Source organism: Thamnophis elegans, chromosome 12 (genome assembly GCF_009769535.1).
Source record: "Thamnophis elegans isolate rThaEle1 chromosome 12, rThaEle1.pri, whole genome shotgun sequence".
In the NCBI taxonomy this organism is placed as follows: Eukaryota; Metazoa; Chordata; class Lepidosauria; order Squamata; family Colubridae; genus Thamnophis; species Thamnophis elegans.
In genome coordinates, this window is record NC_045552.1 from 9,802,883 (window position 1) to 9,825,468 (window position 22,586).

Consider the following 22,586-nt stretch of genomic DNA (forward strand, 5'->3'; position numbering starts at 1 on the left):
TGGCACCTGTTGTGTCATACATTCTAATACAAATAAAACCAATAAAGTTAATCCTAATTATTACATTCAATCAACTTATAAATGTCTAATAATGATACACATTTACATTAGGTTACAATCTGTCATTGTTCGATTATTCCATGTTTTCTCGTTATTGTTTTTATTATATAAATAATAAATACTAATATTCCCCCTTCTCTTATTTCTGCCACTTATTCACTTATAAACATGTCTTTGATACGCAATCAGGTTTTTAAAATATTAATAATATAAAGCGGTCTTGTTAACTGGCCTATTAGAAGATAACATTGTATATAGCAAAATATAGAAAAGGAAATAAAATTCCCATGTGGTGGGGGGGGGTTTCGTAGATTTTCACGGGTATAGGTATGCTGGTCTTGTTGTATTCGGGTCTTTTCCCATGTAAGATTTACATGGGAAAAGACCCGAATATAACAAGACCAGCATGTGTTTGTGTGTTTTCGTAGATTTTCACGGGTGTAAGTATGCTTGTCTTGGTGGTATTCGGTTCTTTTTCCGTGTAAGATTGAAATTGTCTTGGCAACATTTCGGCGAGGTCTCACTCGCCATCTTCAGGCTGCTGTTTTCGGCTTAAAGTGTGATCGGAGCTGCCATCTTTCTATAAATCTTGGTGGGGGTGTGTGGAGTGCTGGCGTTGTTTCAGTAAGTGGATTGATTTGCTGTGTGGCTGTATCACAATTGGTAGATTGGTGCTGATTGATGCTGGCTGTGTGTCCGTTGTTGTTTTGTGTTGCAATGGCCTGGGTGGTGGGTGGGGCTGTTATATAGGGCTGTTTTTACATGTTAGGCAGTCGTATTAAATGCCTCTAAGCCACAAGCTCTCCTCCCTTATCAGCTGAGCCAAGGAAATAATTGTTATGTCAAAGCACCTGGTATGCCCAAATAAGTAAGGGCATGGCTAGCTGATGAGAGCTAAATAGCTTGAAATAGATCTGTACTAGTCTCCCTTTATTTATTTATCAGCACAAATAAAACACAAAAATGGTATTTCTGCCTGGAAGGCTCCTGGAGTGGAGCTGAAAGGGGAAAGGGAAGCAGTAAGCTCCCTCCCATATTTGGGAATGCCAGGTGCTTTGACAAAACACTTATACCAGAGGTGGGTTCCTACCGGTTCGCACCTATTCGGTAGAACCGGTTCATCAAATCTACCAAACCGGTTAGAAGAGGTTCCACCAGTGGACCCGGAAAGCAGGCCACACCTACAGAAGAGGTTCCAAAAACTTTTGAAACCCACCACTGACTTATACATACATACACACACACACATATATACATATATTTATTTATATACATACACATATACATCACACATACATCACACACACAGAGACAGATGCGCGTGCACATGCACGCACATGTGCACATGCGCGCGCACACACACACACACACAAATCCAGGATGTTAAATCGATATTGTATCTGGGTGGGTATCCAGTCTTCCAGAACAAGGCCAGTTTTAACAGCAGTATTGTTCTGCCTATTGTGACATCAGGCGTGGTGTCACAGCTGGTTTTTTTTTTCCTTCCCTGGGTTTCCTTAATAGCTCAGTACCCAGCTTGCCATGTCCAGTTGGGCACCCTTGTTGGCTTTCCTCCTGGGTCTGCTCTTATCCATCGCTGAAGGTAACCATTATGAAGGCCACTGGCTGGGCCAGCCGTGTCTCCCTGGCCAGCCTTGCGTGTTAGCATTTATCTCCAATAACCCTGTCGTCCTCCGCTGTCCCCGCTCTTCGTACAGAGGCCACATCACTTGGCAATACCTCGACCCCTCTTGGACCGATGAGCAGCCCCTCACCTTCTTACGCTCACGCGGGACTTCCTGGCCCCTGTTTAGCCATGACAAGCTGCAGAGGCTACGTTTCAAATCCCGACTGATTGCCGGCACCGGCAGCCTGTACATCTCAAGCCCCACCCGAGAAGACTCAGGGTTGTACACCTGTCGTGCAGGAGACGCCACCCTTGCCTATTACGAGGTTGACTTTCAGGATGCTGAGCGTCTCCACGTGTCACACACAGAGCTGGGAGAGGCCAACTTGGGCAACGTTACGGTGCTGCTCGACCAGGGGGCACAAGCCACCCTGTTCACCTCCTGGAGTCCTTGGCAGTCTTGCAATCGCTGTGGCCATCCCGGGGAACGGAAGCAAGTGGGGTTTTGTTATGCCCAGCTGACTACGATGGACTCTGAGGAGGAAATGCCCATGCCTTGTGGGATGGCTAGGCAGAAGTATTCGACGTTGCCGCAACGGGGACCAGAGCTGAGAATAGAAACCTGCCAAGTGCGCTGTGAGACATCATACTTGGCTGGCCAAGAGGAGCCCCACTGGGTGCCATTCCTGGTCTTCACCAACTACCACCCCCAACTGAAAGCCACTGCTCACCTTCGCTGCCCAGCGTCTTCCATCTACAGGTACTAAAGTCTTTCCTGTCTCCAACACGCAGACCTCCCATTCTGCTTAGCACAACGTAGCTCATTATGTAGTACATTAGAGTGTGGGTACTCCCATCTACTTACGAACCCAATTGAGCCCGACATTCCTGTGGCTAAGTGAAAGGTTTGTTAAGTGAATTATTGCAGTTGTTAAGTTAAGGTCATCGTTGCTAAGTGAATTCGGCTTCCCCAACAACTTGGGTGGTCAGAAAGTTTGCAAATGATCCTGGGGCATTGCATAAATACGAGTCAGGGTCTGCATTTTGATCACATGACCATTAGGATGGCGCAACGGTCGTAAGTCCCTTTTTTCGGTGCCATTGTAACTTTGAACTGTTACTAAATGAACTGTAGCCTGTCGCGGACTACCTGTATCGTAGCCGCTGTGGTTTGCTTATGACATCTATCATTGTAACATACTTCCCAATGACCGATAAGATCACATACTCTCTGCCACATACTTCCCAACGACCGATAAGATCGCACAGGGAGGGCCTTCTCCGGGTGCCGTCAGCCAGACAATGTCGGCTGGCAACTACCCGGGGGAGGGCCTTCTCTGTAGCCGCTCCGACCCTCTGGAATAAACTGCCCCCAGAGATCTGGACCCTACCCACTCTCATGGCCTTCCGAAAGGCTCTTAAGACCTGGCTATTCCGGCAGGCCCCGGGCTGTTGAACTCACGATTGAGTTCCAGCCCCGATTAGACTGGGTGTATGTTGTGGTCTTTTTTAATCTATGTTTCTGTGTTTTTAACTTTCATTTTTAAATGTATTGTTGTAAGCCGCCCGGAGTCCTTCGGGATTGGGCGGCCTATAAATTCATTAAACTTCAACATCAACATCAAACATCGTTTATTCAAATCCACTAAGCAAAAATGTGCTTTGTGGTTCAGCTTAGTGCACTGTATAAATTCAGTCTTTGTAGTTTGCAAACGTATTGATGGCTTATTGCACTGGGACCTGACTACGGTTAAAGCAAGTCATAATTTAACAGCAAGAGCACTTAGACTTATAAACTGCTTTGCAGTGCTTTACAGCCCTCTCTAAGCGGTTTTACAAAGTCAGCCCTTTGGCCCCAACAATCTGGGTCCTCATTTTACCCACCTCAGAAGGATGGAAGGCTGAGTCAACCTTGAGCCAGTGAGACTCGAACTGCTGGCAGCTGGCAGTCACCAGAAATAGCCTGCATTACTGCATCCTAACCACTGAGCCATCGTGGCTTAAATATATCGCATAACTTCTCTGTCTTGTTCCCACATTTAAAACTGCTTAGCTGTAGAGATTCTCAGTCATCCAGGCCACAGTTGTCCCAAAGGTGTTTTTTCAGGAGGGAAACTGGACATTCTTATTTTTACTTTTGAAGGCGTTGAAGAAGCTTCTTGGATGAGAAGCGAAACATCTTCAAAAGAAAAAAACAAGAAAGTCCAGTTGCCTCCTGAAAAAGCACCTTTGGGACATGATTGGCTGTTGCTCCTTTTCTCCATAAACATACCCTACAGGATCTTTAGCTGAAAGGGGGGAAATTTCAAAAATTGTGTGACATTTGTAAGCCAGTCACAAGGCTGCTTCCTCCACATTCATCTAATATTCATCCAGTTTGGGTTGCCATGATGTAAAAAAAGATGTTTTTGAGTATTTGAAAATTTATTTATAGGCCGCCCTTTTCCCTGGGGGGACTCAGGGCGGCTTACAACTCAAAGGGAGGGGGATACAAACAATAACACATAAGGACAATACATAATTAAAAATAGAACACAACATTCATACCATTCGGGTGGGGGTGAGTTACATTCTTTAACCCCAGGCCTGACGGGATAGCCAGATTTTAAGGGCTGTGCGGAAGGTCTGGAGGGTGGTGAGGGTACGAATCTCCACGGGGAGATTGTTCCAAAGGGTCGGAGCTACTACCGAGAAGGCTCTCCTCCGCGTATGTTGAAACTCTGGAAAGAGTGCAGAGAAGATCAACCAAGATGATCAGGGGACTGGAGGCTAAAACATAGGATGAATGCTTGCAGGAACTGGGCATGGCTAGTCTAGTGACGAGAAGGACCAGGGATGACATGATAGCAGTGTTCCAATATTTGAGGGGCTGCCACAAAGAAGAGGGACTCAAACTATTCTCCAAAGCACCTGAAGGTAGAAAAAGAAGCAATGGGTGGAAACTAATCAAGGAGAGAAGCAACTTAGAACTTGAGGAGAAATTTCCTGACAATAAGAACAATTAACCAGTGGAACAACTTGCCTCCAGAAGTTGTAAATGCTCCAACACTGGAGGTTTTTAAGAAGAGATTGGATAACCATTTGTCTGAAGTGGTGTAGGGTTTCCTACCTAAGCAGTGGGTTGGACTAGAAGACCTCCAAGGTCCCTTTCAACTCTGCTATTCTATTCTATTGTTTCTATTATTACTCCTAAGGAGTTCAAATTCCTGCTAGCTTTTTGCAATCACCCAGAGACATCTTAACACAGTACAGTTATTATGCTTGCCACACTTAATTATATAGTGGGGTTTTATTTTCAGAAGGAAACTTTGTTGAATTAGTGCACTGAGGATAGCAGTTTTCCTTATCCAAATTTAATCGCTTCCACTTAGTCTGTCACCAGCAGCCCTAACACCAGGAACAGGAGAAACAGGAAATGTTGATTTAGTTCTCTTGGTTTTGCTTTTATCTCTTGTACCTTGTTAAAAAAAAGAAAAGACACATTAATCATTGACGAGTTACATGAACCTTTCACCTTCGGGTACCAGATGGAGTTCCAGTTCTCCTATTGGCAGCAAGACTCATTTAAAAAAAAATAAAATAACCAGGAGCAACTGAATGAAGCACACACAATAGAAACACAGCTGCAGGAGCTCCAGGATTGAACTAAGCCAAAGCTGCTGTTGGCAGAGTAAGCAATTGAACTTGCAAGTCGATCTGACCTATTATTATTCTCCAGGTGGTAACATCTGATCATCCTTGCCTGGGGCTTAATAACAATAGTTCTTGACTTATAACCATTCTTTTCATGACTGTTCGAAGTTCAGAACATCGTCATTTAACGACCCTATAATGGCTGGATGCCCTTCCTATCACCAATGCGGAGTTTTGTTCAGGGAAGGTAACAGCATTCCATCCGCCTTTGGCGTTGAGTCATGCCAGCCACATGACCACGGAGACGTCTTCGGACAGCGCTGGTTCTTCAGCTTTGAAACGGAGATGAGCATCGCCCCCTAGAGTTAAGAGCGACTAGCACGCATTACCTTTACCTAAGTCTGGAGCTCAGTAGAAGGGAGTCGTTTCCTTTTGTCTTTACTATACTTTTTTTAAAAGAAACTTTACTTGGTTAGGCATCCTGTTAAACCCCAAACAGTCCTTTGAGCCTAGGACTCAAGTCTATTTTCAGCTCCTCTCCTTTTCCCTTGGATCCAACTTAATTATCTACTACATTTTTATGTGCCTACCAGTGGTGGGTTTCAAATTTTTTAGAACCTCTTCTGTAGGTGTGGCCTGCTTTGTGGGAGTGGCTTGCCAGCCATGTGACCTGGTAGGAGTGGCTTGCCAACCATGTGACTGGGTGGCCGTGGCCAACATGTCAAATGTGGTGAAATTCACTTAACAACGCTCTTGCTTAGCAACCAAAATGTTGGCTCAGAAACTCTGGCATTTGAAGCTGCCAAGTTACAAGACCCTTGCACCCCTAACCCTTTAGGTAAAAAAACCCCAGGGGTGTTCAAACTTGACAGCTTTAAGACTTGTGGACTTCAACTCCCAGAATTCCTCCTCCAGTCATGTTGGCTCAGGAACTCTGGCATTGAAGCGTGCAAGTCTTAAAGCTGTCAAGTTACAAGACCCTTGCACCTCTAACCCTTTAGAAAAAAAAACCCAGGGGTGTTCAAACTTGACAGCTTTAAGACTTGTGGACTTCAACTCCCAGAATTCCTCCTCTCACTCTTCATCTTGATGATATGCGGACGGGCACGGGGAGGGAGCTGGAACCGGTTCTAAACGGCACGGTAGATTTGTGGAACCTCTTCTATGGCAGGAACGCACCCCTGGTGCCCACCCATCTAATATACACAACAGGAATTGGGTCTGGTTAGTCTAGAGAAAAGAAGGACCAGGGGTGGCATGATGCCAGTGTTCCAATATTTGAGGGGCTGCCACAAAGAAAAAGAATTCAACCTATTTCCCAAAGCACTAGAGAAGGCAAAACAAGGAACATTGGATGGAAACTAATCAAATAGAAAAAGCAACTTAGATCTAAGGAGACATTTCCTAACAGTGATAACAATTCACCAGGGCAACAGCTTGCCTTCGGAAGTTGTGAGTGCAGCATCACTGAAAGAGGTGACTAAGGCATGAGTAACCACGAATAGGCACAAGCAGTACACAACACAAAGCTTTGGCTGGCCATGGCTGCCACCTGCTTTTTCCAGCAAGAGTTGTGAGTCCAGGGGGGGGGGGGGGCACTCCAATTTTTTGCAATTTTTCTAGGATGAATCGATGGATCAACAAATGAATAGATAAACAATCCTACATACAATTAGGCATTATTTGAAAAGAGAAATGCTGCAGGGTAGAACAGCCTATTTGTAAACTGGGAGTGGGGGAGATTCATGGATTGTTCTAAGCCAGAATGAGTAACCTGTGAATTGTGGGGCCTGTTACTGTACAGTTTTTTCCAACCCCTGAAGCACATTGTTATTTATAGAGATGTGGTTTTGTTCCTTTTTGTGAGAACAATCAGTGTGCTAAGCATCTGCTAAAATACCTAAGAACAGTGAACACCTTCCCCCCCACCCAAGCAGGACACCTGCAAAAATAAAAAATAAAATTAAAATATCCATCCCTTTCACTCCATCTGTACAGTTTTTGAAGGACTTAGCAAGAAAAGGTGAAGATACACTAATTGCATAAAAAAGATTGATTGCCCCTTCTCATCCTTTTTATAACAGATTTTTTAAACAGATTAACAGAGTTGGAAGGGACCTTGTAGGTCATCTAGTCCTTCACCACCCCTGCCCAAGCAGGAGAACCTGCACCACATCTGACAGATGGCAATTCAGTCTCTTGTTGAAAGCTTCCAACGATGAAGCTCCCACAACTTCTGAAGGCAACTTCTGTTCCATTGGTTGATTGCTCTCACTTTGTCAGAAAATATCTCCTTATTTCCAGGTTGAATCTCTCCTTGTTCAGTTTCCATCCATTATTCCTTGTCCAGCCTTCAGGTGCTTTGGAAAATAGTTTGACCCCTTCCTCTCTGTGGCAGCCCCTCAAATATTGGAAAACTGCTCTCATGTCTCCCTTGGTTCTTCTCTTCACTAGACCTAGCCATGTCCAGCTCCTGCAACCTTTCATCGTATGATTTAGCCTCATCATCTTGGTTGCTCTTCTCTGCACTCTTTCTATGAGTCTCAACATCTTTTTATAGTGTGGTGACCAAAACTGGATGCAGTAGTCTAGGTGTGGTCTTACTAAGGCTTTATAGAGTGGTATTAGTACCTCCCTTGATCTTGATTGTATCCCTCTGTTAATTTGTTGGGTGATAAATAAGCAAGAGGTGTATCAAACTAATAGAGTAGAGTAAAGTAAAGTAGAGTGTAGTGTAGAGTAAAGAAGAGTGTAGAGTAGAGTAGAGTAGAGTGTAGTGTAGAGTAGAGTAGAATAGAATAGAGTAGAGTAGAGTACAAATAAGCAATCAGGAAACAGTCCAGTGTTTGCAGATCATATAGGCTGGGCTTATACAACACACTGAGCTAATATTGCAGCAATCCTATGATCACTTAGCATATTGTGCAAATCTCACTAAATAGGAATAGGCAATATAGATGGTTCAAGAATATGAAATACAGAGGGGCTGGTAGCCTAGGCAGCCATCTCTGATATCAAATCAAGGTGGTACAAATATATAAGGTTACCACCTTTTATCTCATTAAAACTGCAACCTCCATTGGCTGCAGTAGTTGTAATGTAATAGAATAATAACAGAGTCAGAAGGGACCTTGGAGGTCCTCTAGTCCAACCCCTTGCTCAAACAGGAAACCATATACCATTTCAGACAAATGGCTGCCCAATCTCTTATATGTTCTACCTTATAATATCCAAATATTACTGTATATACTCGAGTATAGGCCTAGTTTTTCAGCCCACTTTTTGGGCTGAAAAAAGCCGCCTCGGCTTATACTCGAGTCAGTGAAAAATTTGCCCGAAATGGAGGAGAAAAAGGGGCGGGGCCATGCCGCTGGGTGACACTCGTGAATGGCCCAGTGCCCCTGTGAGTTTCCCCTCCCTCTGTGTCAGTTTGCCGCGCAGCGCGCACCGCACCATCCCCCCTCCTCACGTTCTAATGTAATGCAGGGCTGTCTTACGATTCCCCTTCCTCCCCCTCCTGCCGCTCTGCAACGATGTCCCACCTCCTCCTTGTTATGGCAAGCAGCCACATAGCGATGTCCCACCTCCTCTGGTACAGTGATCCAATGATAGGAATCACTGTGCCGTGTGTCATAGGAGGCGGGACATCGCTCCCGCGGCTGCACGGGACATCATCATCATAGCGGGACATCAGCATCATGAGGTGAGTGAAGTATTTCATTGAATACACCGCTAGTTTACTGTTTTTCTTTGAAATAAATATTCAAAAACATTATTGGTATCTATTTTTATTTTTGAAATTTACCGGTAGCTGCTGCATTTCCCACCCTAGGCTTATACTCGAGTCAATAACTTTTCCAGTTTTTTGTGGTAAAATTAGGTGCCTCGGCTTATATTCGGGTCGGCCTATACTCGAGTATATACGGTGCTATCTGCTGAAAAGATATCTGGACTGGTTGGGCAGACTAATTCGTTTTTAGAATATTTTAATATAAAAACTCTTCAAGACTGCAGACCCTCAATGAAGAGGCATTTCCTCTTGTCTCCCACGTTGCACAGAAAGCCTCTTCTAAGATGAAGCTGGGTTCACACGTTGCATTCAACCTCCATGTGGTTAGGTGATTGGTACTGGAGAGTGCTATACGAGCCAAAGGATCATGGCTTGGAAACCGTTAGTTTTGCATGGTGTTTGAGTCCTGTCAGTTGCAATTTGGTCAACAAACTATGGCTTAGTCTGATCAAGGAACCTGGGCATTAAAAAAAAATATGGCCTCTGTTGGCTTTCAATCCTTTCCTTTTATTTGGGATTGATGTCTGATTCTTCCTCTTGTATGAATGACCTTGTCTCTTCCCTTCATCAGCCCTGTCTACTGGCAGGTAGGTCTCACAATGTTGACACACCTTCAGCTTCTCCAGAAGAACTTCAACGTCTCCAGAAGTTCCCAAAGCTTGGACAAAGCCACTGGTGGTGGGATCCTGCACCTCTCCTTCCAGAACGATTCACACAGCACTTTCTACCAGTGTTTCGTGAATAGACGTTTAGCGGGCAAGTTTTTAGTTACCTCTCCTGGCGCGGTGAGCCCACCAGGGGAGCTGGCTCACACTTACTCCATCATTGAGGCCTTGGTGGTGGGCCTCTCCATATTCCTGGTGTTCCTGATGTTTCTCAGCATAATTGAGTCCTGCAGGAGGAAACCAGAAATTACTGTGGTCTAGAAGACGGCGTGTGAACTTTGGTGGACACCTTAGGAAAGAAGGTGTGGATTGCTGATTAATAAAGATATTGACTGACTACAGCATACGTTCAAGTACAGCCTGGGTTTTACATAAAAGAAAAGGTTAAGGTTTGTAGGGTTGGATACAGTGCTTCTATATGCAGCATCACACAGAGAAGGCAAGCCACAATTTCCATCACCCTGCATAAAACACCTGGTTTCCCACCTCCTAAGGCAAGGTCTGGATCCGGTGTTGAAAGAAATGTCCTTCTGGGTTCAGCTCCAAGTGGGGAAGAAGACACTGGAGACATGGAGGCTGCTTGGAAAGATGGTTTATTGTTGGACAGGGCCACATGGCTTGAGCCCTGAACAGAAAAGATGATCACATGCTTCAATGTTGGTGGAGAAGAAGAGAAGGGCTGAGGGAGGGGCTTGCTAGGCTTTTATACCCTGTTTAGTCCCACCTCTCTCTTTCCTGTTCCTGTGTAAGAAATGTATTCTGATTGGTTGTCAGACTCCCATGGCGCCATGCAGGGGGCTACTTTCTAGGCTATGATGAGTTCTCAGTTGCCTTGTGGTCAGTTGAGTAATATCCCTTCCCCCTACAGCTGCAGTGAGGAGAAGTCTTTATTATGTAAAGTGGGCTAGCCTGGCCATCTTAATGGCCCATTAGCTGGGGATGGGCAGAAAGCTATAGGCAACTATTCTGTCTTTTAAAACATGTTTCTTTTCACATCCAGAGAAATATTCTGCCTTTTCAATATTTCCTAGGATATTTCATTTTTCTGGGAGAGGGCTGGATGATAACTTCCCACACTGGCCCGTGAAGGGCTTAGATCTGGCCCATGAAGTCGATCTGGAAATAGTGAAGGACGGCCCCACGGTGCCTCTGCCAGCAAAAATGGAGCTCCGTTTTAGCTGGTAGAGGGTTGGAGGAGGAAGCCATTGCAGTCAAAAATAGAGTTCGCCGGGGGCCCTGTGCGGCCCTCACGAGCTTCGTTTTCACTGGCAGAGGGTCACAAGAGGCCATCACAGCTGAAAAACGGGGCTCATGAGGACTGCAGGCAGCCCTCCCGCGCTCCATTTTTGCTGGCAGAGGATTGCAAGAGGCTGTCGCAGCTGAAAACAGAGCTTGGGAGTTCGTTTTCGCTGGCAGAGCACTCGGACCGCTACAGGCACCCCCGATATCAGTCATGTCAAGCTGGCCATGCCCACCTTGGCCATGCCCATCTTGCCCCCCCCCCCCAATGTCAAACACAACCCCTGATGCGGCCCGTAATGAAATCGAGTTGGACACCCCTGTGCTAAGAGATAATTTACAGTGAGCCTACTACAGCCAACGAACTGTGGATTGATCTATAGCAGGATTGCTGGGCTGGATTGGGCCCTCTTTCTCTTCCAAAATATAGATCAGGGTTCCTTTAAAACATTACACTTCCTTTCTCCCCCCACCCCACCCAGTGGTGGGTTTCAAAAACTGTTCGAACCTACTCTGTGGGTGTGGCCTCCTTTGTGGGAGTGGCTTGCCGCCCATGTGACCGGATATGAAGATGCCGACGACACTTGTCAGAACCACCTCAAATTATTTCACACACAGCACTGGCATGCATAAGAATAGGATGTCAACTTGTTTTTTAAAAGGCATCTTTGGTTTGCGTTAAAACAACTTCAACACACGCAATGTTCTGATTGCACCACAAACGCAGTAGTCATCCTTACCTTTCACAGAGGCACTGAGTTTTATAAATATGAGCATGATAGTGTAGAATAATCATATCCAAGGACCAGTGGTGGGTTTCAAAAAATTTTGGAGCCTCTTCTGTAGGTGTGGCCTGCTTTCCGGGTCCACTGGTAGGACCTCTTCTAACTGGTTCGGTAGATTTGACGAACCGGTTCTACCGAATAGGTGCGAACTGGTAGGAACCCACCCCTGTCCCCACCCCACCCCGAACCTCCAAACAAACCCCTGTTTCAGTGCCAAATTAGGCAATGGCTGCTGCCTACAGTACATCACTGTGACACTAGGGGTCACTGTGACATAAGATGCGCTCTGTATTTTGGGTTGCAATGCCCAAATAATTTGAAGATGAAGGCTGTTTTCTATCCACCGAAGTCCACTCCTTATTAGTGGCCATTACATCTTCAGATAATCCTGAAAAGTGGTTTCCACTCTGTCTGTGTCCCATTTGGAAAAATTATACAATCCTAATTTTTTTAAAGATGCTGTTTTTTATCTGTACCGGTTTTGTATGTGTCAGGAAGATGGGATCACCATCTGAAGCCAGCAAATGGCTTGTTTGGATTAGCTTAAGGTAAAGGTAAAGGTTCCCCTCGCACATATGTGCTAGTCATTCCCAACTCTAGGGGGCAGTGCTCATCTCTGTTTCAAAGCTGTTACCTTCCCACCAAAGGTGGTCCCTATTTTTCAACTTGCATTTTTACATGCTTTCGAATTGCTAGGTTGGCAGAAGCTGGGACAAGTCACAGGAGCTCACTCCGTTACATGATGCTAGGGATTCGAACCACTGAACTGCCAACCTTCTGATTAACAACCTCAGCATCTTAACCACTGAGCCACCTTGCTTAGTGAACCCATTATGGTTTCATTCATTCATTTCAGTGTTTTGCTTCTGTAAACCACCTGGAATCACCACCACGACTGAGTTGGGCAGCCTCATAAATTTTCTTAATGAATAAAAATGTAAAGATCAAAAATATTTGACCAGGAGGAAATATTCTAAATAACATCCTCTTTCATTTTTCCCCCTACACTTTCCCTCTTTTGAATAACATGTTTAGAATAGCAATGACATTTATATACCGCTTTACAGTCCTCTCTAAGTGCTTTACAGAGTCAGCACATTGCCCCCACAATCTGGGTTCTTATTTTACTGACCTCGTAAGGATGGAAGGCTGAGTTAATCTTGAGGCGTTCAGAATCAAACTCCTGGCTGTGGGCAGAATTAGCCTGCAATACTGCACTGTAACCATTGCGCCCACACGGCTCTTGAGAATATTTGTATGCTTGAAGTCGTTTTAGCAAAATAGCTCAAAGAGAAGTGTTACCTGGTCCATCCAAAGGCATCAAATAAGCCAACATTTCAGTTCCTGCCCTCCATGAGGCTCATGTTTCCCCAATACTGCCTCTTTTCATCCTAGGCTTTCACTGAATTCACATATTGGATGAAGATGTAACACAAGTTGCTTGGTCTTTAATTAGAGTCCAACCAGCACAGTTTATGACAAAGTATTGTGCAGATACATTTCATTTCTGCTCATCGTCAAGTTAAGAAAACTTGACTTTGGGGCAATGCACCTCTGTTTCTATGGCTACCCCATGTTTACAAACACGGGTTAGAGGTAAAGGTTTGGGCAGCTGGAGGATGTGATAATTCACAATAAAACGCCCAAGGGCCAGTGAAATATTCAATGCCACCCTCCCAACCTATAGAAATATTTATACTCCGATGAGGACAATGCTCTCTTTCTCTGCTACGAAGTGTAAGGCCTTAGCAGCCAGAGCGAACGTTCCCTGCAGCCTTTGTCCTTACAATGAATCACTGAATCACCCACCCGGTGCACACGGTTGTCGTCAATTGACTCATGGCCGATCACAACTGCCCCTTTGTCTACAACTCGCAGGACGCACAGTGGGTGACTGACACGATTCTCTCTCTCTCTCTCCGTGCCAGGAGCGGTTAGGGTGCAAGGATACTTCATCTTATCACTGAGGAAACAATTCCTTTGCCCGTCTTTCCAGGGAGAAACTAGGCACTTGGGCCTGCCAATATTTTTTTTTTAATTTTAATGTCCCTAATTGCGAATTGCCAAGGCTGAGTGAAGAGACACAGCTTTGATCCAGGCCTTAGGAGCTTCACTCCCATAATAGCACCAGACTTGAATTAAACCAACCCGAGATTTATCTTAAAAAAAAAAACATATCCAATCTACTCAATGGGGCTCATAGATCATGCTTTAGTGCAGTGTTTCTCAACCTTGGCTACTTGAAGATGTCTGGACTTCAACTCCCAGAATTCCCCAGCCAGCATTTGCTGGCTGGGGAATTCTGGGAGTTGAAGTCCAGACATCTTCAAGTAGCCAAGGTTGAGAAACACTGCTTTAGTGAGTTCAGTCTGGAAGGCCAGGAATGACCAAGCCAGTCAACATGGGCTTGGCATGGGCTACAAGCACTGGTTGGTTGGCTGGTTGGATGGCTGCTATCCTGCCCTTAAGCCACATCTGCAGAATTGCTTTGCTTTGGAGGTCATAGCATCTGTTCACAAGCCACCTTCCTCCACCGGGACCTTCCAGATGTGTCAAATGACAACTCCCACCATCCTCACCTAGCCAACCTCTATCAGTTTTGGGAAAGCTCTACTCATAACATAACTAGGACATGAGGCCTGTCGTTGAGATCACAAATGTATTCCTTAAAAAAACATGACAGCTGTTGTGTTGTTAGTGTTTGAGGGGGGGAGGAAGCAGAGGCAAAATAAAGACGATAAAACACTTTTTTGTCCTTAAATGCTACCTGCATCTGACACTAGGGTCTTCTTTTTTTATATATATATAATGTTTTTTAATGTTTAATTTAAAACAAATACAACATCCTTCTTTACATGCTATAGAAAGTGTATCAGTTGGTTACAAATAGACTTTTGTGCATCACTTCCACAGTCAACAAACATAATTCATGTTAACTCGAGCATTTTAACTCAAATATTCATACATGTAACCATCATCATATATCCATTTTCATTTGACTATAATTGTTATTAAAATAATAATAATAATAATAATTTTTGTTACTTAAACAACACATGCCCACACCAGTGGGAAAGGAAAAAATCAAAACACAGAGAAGACAAAAAGAACAAAAAACAAGGCAGGGGGGGGGGGGAAGGAAAAAAACAAAAAAACAAAAAAAAACCACAGGTATATATTATAAAAAAGTATATCAGCTGGTTACAACATGTTTTGGTGCATCTCTTCCATTAATTCATATTAATTCAAATATCTTAACTCAAATGTTTACCATATTGACATCATTATACCTCCACTTTTAGTTGACTACAGTTATTTAAACATCCTTCATCCTTAACTATGCCAAAGATTTAATCCATAACCACATGCTAGCATTTCATTTACTTGTTTGTAAAATCCTCTATTAACATCAAATGCTCATATCCTGTTTTACCTAAACATCCATAATATTTAATACCAAAAATTCCATCTTCCATGCATATACATGACACTAGGGTCTTCTGGTAACCACTGTCTTCTAACCCAGCTGTCACAAACTGGTGGTCCGCAGAAAAATTATTTGCACTAAATCACAGGTCCTCAAACTACGGCTCCTGGGCTGGATGCGTGCAATGAATGTTTGTGTTGCTGCAGAGAGTCTTCCCCCTTTGGGGTCTTTTTGTGTGGGTCGGAGGGGGGCATAAATTCCAACTTGGGGTCTGCTTCTGCCTCCTGGTGCGAGGCTTTGGACGAAGGCTGGAGGGAAGTGGCACTGGTGGCGAAGAGCCGGAGGGCCTTGTTCCAGTGGGACTGCATCACGGCGTGGAACTGGCTGACCATCTCAGCCCGCTAAGCCTCCAGGTGCCGGTCCCTGGCCTTGTACTCCCACAGGTCTTCTCTCTGCTTGGAAAGCTTCTGCTCGTAGTCTTCGGTGAGGTGCTTCTGCTGAGCCTCCTTCTTGATCAGACCCAATTTGAACTGAGCCAGTTGTTTTGCCAACTCTTTCTCGTGGTGGCTGCTTAGCTCCAACAACTGCTTCCTGTTGGGGCCCTAAAGAGCCCGGGCAATCAGGTGAGGAGTGGCCAAAAGAGGAGGGGTGAGTAGAACCCAAGAAGGCACCCCTCGACGTGAGTGACATCGAGTTGGCTATGCCCACTCAGTCACGTGACCACCTAGCCACACCCACCCACCCAATCATTAGGCAGATCATATTAGTGATCCACGGGATTTTAAATTATCCGAAAGGTTGGTGACCCCTGTTCTAGCCAAACAATCTCTATTTTGAAACTGACTTTCATTTAACCAAGGTGTTGGGTTTTGTCTCTTCTTCTCCATCTCCTGGCGAAACCGAAGGAGCTGTCCCCAATTTGTAAGCGTGCAAGACAGCCTTACTTGCATAGAGAGATGCTTCTTTAGCACCCATATGTCCCTGAAGGAAGCCAGGATAATGACCTTGGAACAGGAATCCAGAAGCCATTAGGACAAGAAGAGGTTCTCAAAGAAGCATGTGTTAAGTCCAGGGACGTGGGAAAGTCTTTCAAAAAAGACTCAGACTGACTTTCCCCGATTTCCTGCGGTGTAAGGAGGAGAGAAGGGGAAACAGGCAGATTTTCAAGATTCTGTTACTCTGGTTCATCTCAATATAATACCTGGCCTCCTTGTGGATCAATTTCCTGACAAGGTCTACCTTACAAGTACTCCAGAAGACAGTATTGCTAGCATGGAGATGACTAAGTTATGATTTATTAGCCATATGTGCAGGGGGGGGGGAATCCTATCAGTTTAACAACTGTTTGCTGAGCGCATGCTTTGCCTAATGTGCCTGACCCATGCTGTGCACATGTGTGCAGTCCACTGGAAAACAGCTGAGGTGTGGCAATCCATTCTGCTGTGCCTATCAGCTGGGCTGAAAAATAAGGAAATATAGGTGCGTGTTGCCAGAGGGCGGGCGGGACAACCTGAAGGTCGGCGTGAACCTTCCCCAGACTCCAGGACTGGCCCATGTTCCTTCCCAACCTTCCCAACCTCCTCACTGGATCTGCTGCCAGCTCCGCTGCCCACTGGCGGGCCACAACACTGGTTCTTGACAGTACATTTACTGTGACTTTGTAAAGTTACAACAATGCCACTGAAAAAAGAAACCTATGACCATTTTTCACACTTACGACCATTGCAGCATCCCCATGGTCACGTGATCAAATGTCAGGTGCTTGGCAACTGGCTCATATTTATGACGGTTGCAGTGTGATCAACTTTTGCCACCTTCCAACAAGTAAACTCAATGGGGGAAGCCCAATTCACTTCACAACTGTGGCAAGAAAACGGGACAACGTCCACTTAACAGATGTCTCATTTCACAACAGAAATTTGGGGCTCTCTTGTGGTCATAAAGCGAGACACTTGCATTGGCTAACTCGTTGCAGCAAGTGAAACGGACCTCCCAGTTTTGGGCTAGGCCAACACCCATTCAAAATGGCGCTGGGGCCTGGCTTCCTGTTGATGATGTCTTTCTGAATTCCATCCACCTTCTTCTCTTTAAAACCCTCCTTCAAAGCACTTCGTTCCTAAATCCCTGCTTGCTTCGTTTCTGGGATGTTTTCCCCCCTCCTTTCCCTCCCCGTCCCCTATCACTCCCCTCCTGCCATCCATACGTAAGCCCAGTCACGACATCGTCCACATCTGCACATCACTTCATCCTGACATCTTGCGCCTGCTGTTCAGTAGGACAAAGTCTACACAGGAGCCCATTGTGTGAGGAGGCGCTTTCCCCCGGGGAGTAGATCTGCCTTGTCGTTGGAGCTGACGTATCCTGGTACACTGAGCTGGGCCTGAAGAATCATTTCATTTTCAAGGACATAACTTCTTGGAGAAGAAGCAAGGATCCCAGAAGCAGACGAGAAGCTTTTCCTAGGATTCCGGGGGTGAGCATTTATTAATTCAATACTGCTGTAGCTAGATTATGTTGGGTTCCAGATGTAGTCAGTGATGGGATTCAAATCATTTAACAACCGGTTCTCTGCCCTAATGATTTCTTCCAACAACCAGTTCACCAAACTGCTCAGAGCGTTAACAACCGGTTCTCCCAAAGTGGTGCGAACTGGCTGAATCCCACCACCGGATGTAGTGGTTTAATGCAGGAGGTTGCCATCTCGTTAGATGATTAATTCGTTTCAAACATGGTAAGATGATTCTGTTTACGGATGCCTAGGACTTCCCTCCTGAATCTTCTCCTGACCCCATCTGTATTTGATGAATATTTGGGAGAAAACTCAAGTGAGGGATTTGCCATGGTCCGTAAATCAGTCAAGAAAGAATATGGGATCCATCCTGAGAAGCACATTTGAGAATTTCATCTTCTACGAGATGACGTTCTTCCTTTTTAAAAATTTGCCTTCCAATTAGACTTGACTTCCAGTGACTATGGAGCCAAATTCATGCAATCATTTCTGCTGGATTATCAGATGTGGTTTGCCCTTGTCGTCTTTCCATGGCTGAGAACAAAGTTTTGGCTCAAAGTCACCTATCTTCTCATAATCCATCACCTTCACCGGTACACCAAACTGGTTTTTGAGTGGGTTTATTTAAATAACTTTGATATATTTAAATTAATGTAAATTAAACCCACAATATTTAAATTTAATGTTTTTATATCTAGATATGGATTGGGAGGAAGTCTTGCTTAGCTTACTAAAAGGAAATATATCGAAGAGTATTTCAGCCTTGTGTGTATGTATACAGTATATGACAGAGAAATGGTTTACCTCGTACATCAGAAGAAGGTTAAGATAGAGAGTCCCGGATTAAGGATGACATCACTTCATTCAACAAGGAGAACCCAACTTTTAAATGTTCTGTGTGAAATAAACTAATAAAAAAGAAAAGGTAGCTCTCTTGACTAATGACTAAAATTGGGATCAGAATTAATGTTGTTAAGCAAGACAATGGTTAAGTGAGGTGCTCCTGATTTTATGACCTGTTTTGCCTGGTTATTAAACAAATCACTTGCAGTTGTTAAGTGAATCTCATAGTTCATAAATTAAATCTGGTTTCTTCCTCCATTGAATTTGCTTGTCGGAAGCTGGTTGGGAACCAATCATAATGGCCCTTGGGTGATGCAACTGTTATCAAACATCTTCTTAAAAACTTCCAGTGTTGGAGCATTCACAACTCCTGGAGGCAAGTTGTTCCACTGATTAATTGTTCTCACTGTCAGGAAATTCCTTCTTAGATCTAAGTTGCTTCTCTCCTTGAATCGTTTCTACCCATTGCTTCTTGTCCTGCCTTCGGGTGCTTTGGAGAATAGCTTGACTCCCTCTTCTTTGGGGCAACCCCTGAGATATTGGAACACTGCTAACATGTCTCCCCCAGTCCTTCTTTTCATTAAACTAGACATACCCAGTTCCTGCAACCGTTCCTCATATGTTTTCGCCTCTAGTCCCCTAATCATCTTTGTTGCTCTTCTCTGCATTCTTTCTAGTGTTTCAACATCTTTGTTATTAATGCAATTGCCAAGTTCCCAAATTTTGACCCCGTGACCATGAGAATATTGTGAAAGGTTGTAAGGGTGAGGATTGATCATAAGTCAGAGCCACTGTAATTTTGAACAGTCACTAAATGAGTATTTGTAAGTTGATGACTACCTGTACTGTAGATTGGAAATGATGAAAATAGTGCCTGTCACTCACATCTTGTGGTTTTTCATTAACAACTTGGAGAAGAAGTTTACGTGACAGGATCTTGTTAAATTTTAGACATTCCCTGCTGCTAGTGATGAATTGTGCTCTACCACACCAGGAAGCTACCCCAACATTCTTACTGTACATTCACAGGAAGAAGAATGGGGTCTATAATTTAATTGTAAACTTTGAAGGGATGTAACATTTTCTGCTCTATTCTAAAACTCATAGCAAAAGGCCAATAGTTATGCAAGTTGAAGGCTCTGTGGCACTCGGAAAATAATAACCACAATACTGAAAAAGAAACGGCTTCAAAAAGCAGGAATAGTGACATTTGGACACAACTTAATATGTGATGTTGTCAGAGTGATGGATGCTTTTGCAACCCTAGCTATTTAAAAAATTTTTATCGCAAATTGCAATAACAAAAGGTTTAGTCAGTTTAGTAGTTATTCAGTTTACGTTTCTATAACCTTCAAATATATTAGTAATATCCATGAAAAGGAATGTAGTAGGAAAGTATGTATCTGAACATGTTACTTTGCATTGTAGGTATGCATAGGTATAATCTACTATAATTTCCTTTGAGAATGCTCTCGTTTTCCTTGCCTGCCCATTGCCCACCTACTCACTCTTGCATATCGAAAATGACAGTGAAAAAGAATTTTTAAGATTTTCTGCAGTTTAATATTTTGATCATATTAACATTTTTTTAAACATTTTCTAAGCCTAAAATCTATTCAAACCTGTAGAATATAATTCACCAACAGGAGAATAGGATAAGACTGTGTATGAAGTGTTGGTTGATACAGGGTATTAAAAATAAGATCAGGAATTGGAAGCAGTCCATGTGTTATTTCTACAGTCCATATTCTGTTCTATTCTTTTCCATATTCTGTTCTACAGAGGAATGATTGAGTCTGTCATCTGCACCTCTATAACTGTCTGGTTTGGCTCTGCAACCCAACAAGACAGACAGAGACTTCAACGGATAATTAGAGATTCAGAAAAAACAATGGCTACCAACCTGCCTTCCATTAAAGACTAGTCAAAAAGAGGGCCGTGAAAATCTCTACAGACCCCTCACATCCTGGACATAAATTGTTTCAACTTCTAACCTCAAAACGATAGGGCTCTGCACACCAGAACAACTAGACACAAAGACAGTTTTTTCTCCAAATGCCATCACTGCTTAACAACTAATTCCCACAACACTGTCATATTACCTACTAAGACTCAGGGGTGGGTTTCAACTGATTCGCGGCGGTCCCTGCGAACCGGTTGGTCGGCGAACTCGGAAGTAAGTAACTTCCGGGAACGGTGAAAGGCCCACCCGCGTGCCCACGCTCCTTACCCGGTTTTGACGAGTTCATGCATGCGCAGGACGCATACAGCACCTGCGCGATCCTCCAGGAGCAGCTGGAGCATCGCACAGACGCTAGTACACATGTGTGCACCACGTGCATGCACACGCGCGCCGCACGCGTGCACAAGGATGACGCCGGCCCCGTTCCAACCGAACCAGTTGGAACGGGGCGAGAAACCCACCCCTGCTAAGACTGTACTACTATTATTATCCTCTTCCTTCCTAGTATGATTACATTGCTTATTAGTAACCTATGACTATCACTAAGTGTTGTTATCTTATGATTCTTGATGAATGAATTATATTTTATTTTTCTTTATGTACACTGAGAGTATTTGCACCAAAGACAAATTCCTTGTGTGTCCAATCACACGACCAATAAATAATTCTAATTCTAATGTTTAAAAAAAATATCTTACAAACTAAATATTGAAGGGAGATCTCATTAAAATCTATTCAGGTAGATTTATTTTTATTTATTTGATAATAAAAAAATAAATAAGATTTGGAAAAATCTCTTGCCACCCCCCCCCACCCCATTTTTGCTTTGTCCTTGTGGCAAAGGAATGGTAGAAGTTACAACATATGTTATTGTTACCAATTACGTTGTTCATTCTGGTGTAGTGTTATGTTTTACAGTATATCCCCTTTATTATTAACTAAATTTAAGCTTGTAGAGATTTATCTCATGTGCTGTTGTTATTAGCTGCCCAATAATATCATTAGTTTAATATGGCCCAGTTTTGTTTTATGGACTATAACATTCATCAAGATCAATTACATTTATGGTTTATACGTGGCTGTTTATAATTTTGCTTTTACCCATTTTTATTTTGTAACATTTTTGAAATTTGCTTTTAATCTGGTATGTTTTTTAACCCCCTTTATGCATTTTCTAAGTGGAATTTAGTGCAACAAAAGAATGGGGAGCAGAAAATCTTTTATTTAAAATGGCACTTCGATGAAGCTGGGGTTAAAAATAAACCATCTTGTATGAAGTGGATGCAGTTTGGATTATAACCAGGAGGGGACAGGAGGGGATAACAAGACATGGGCAAAAGCAATTTTGATTAAGGAACAGCTTTATCTTGGAGTTGTTGCAGAGATGAAACAGTTAGACAGCATTTGCTAGTCCTCTGTCATCGATCAATCGCAACAAGCATCTTGAAAGTATGTATTTCTATTCTGCTCTGTGGCGGGATTTATGGAATGTATTGAATCGTGTTTTGTTGAACCAGAGTTTGTTGAACATTGTGCTGGGTTCAGAAGCCAGTGTTCCCCAACCTCAACAAGTTTGAGAGGTGAGGGTTTCAACTCCCAGAATTCTCCTAGGATCCTAGGGTGAAGAAGGATTCATGGGAGTTGGAAGTCCACGCCTCTTAACCTTGCTGAGGCGAGAAACACTGATATAAACCAAAGAACTATGATAAGAAGATGTTGGATAACCAATCGTCTGAAGTGGTATAGGGTTTCCTGCCTAGGCAGGGGTTTGGACTTGAAGACCACCAAGGTCCCATCCAACTCTGTTATTCTATTCTATTCTAGTTTCTATTCTAGTTTCTATTCTAATTTCTATTCTAATTTCTATTCTATTCTATTCTATTCTATTCTAATTTCTATTTTAATTTCTATTCTAATTTCTATTCTATTCTATTCTACTCTATTCTATTCTAATTTCTATTCTAATTTCTATTCTAATTTCTATTCTAATTTCTATTCTAATTTCTATTCTAATTTCTACTCTTTTCTATTCTACTCTATTCTAT

The 22,586-nt window shown here is 43.5% G+C and overlaps 1 protein-coding gene across 1 annotated transcript; it reads left to right on the forward strand.

Annotated features, from left to right (window-relative positions):
• The first annotated feature begins 1,602 nt into the window (after positions 1 to 1,602).
• FAM187B (family with sequence similarity 187 member B) lies at positions 1,603 to 10,036 on the forward strand. The gene is made up of 2 exons (XM_032227425.1): positions 1,603 to 2,447; positions 9,682 to 10,036. Exons 1-2 carry the CDS (start codon positions 1,603 to 1,605, stop codon positions 10,034 to 10,036), a joined length of 1,200 nt encoding a protein of 399 aa, XP_032083316.1.
• Positions 10,037 to 22,586: the final 12,550 nt, after the last annotated feature.

Bases quoted from the DNA above. Each gene is read 5' to 3' on its own strand.
- FAM187B (XM_032227425.1), top strand. From the start codon at position 1,603: ATGTCCAGTTGGGCACCCTTGTTGGCTTTCCTCCTGGGTCTGCTCTTA. The intron at 2,448-9,681 runs GTACTAAAGTCT...TCCCTTCATCAG, and splicing joins CCAGCGTCTTCCATCTACAG to CCCTGTCTACTGGCAGGTAG.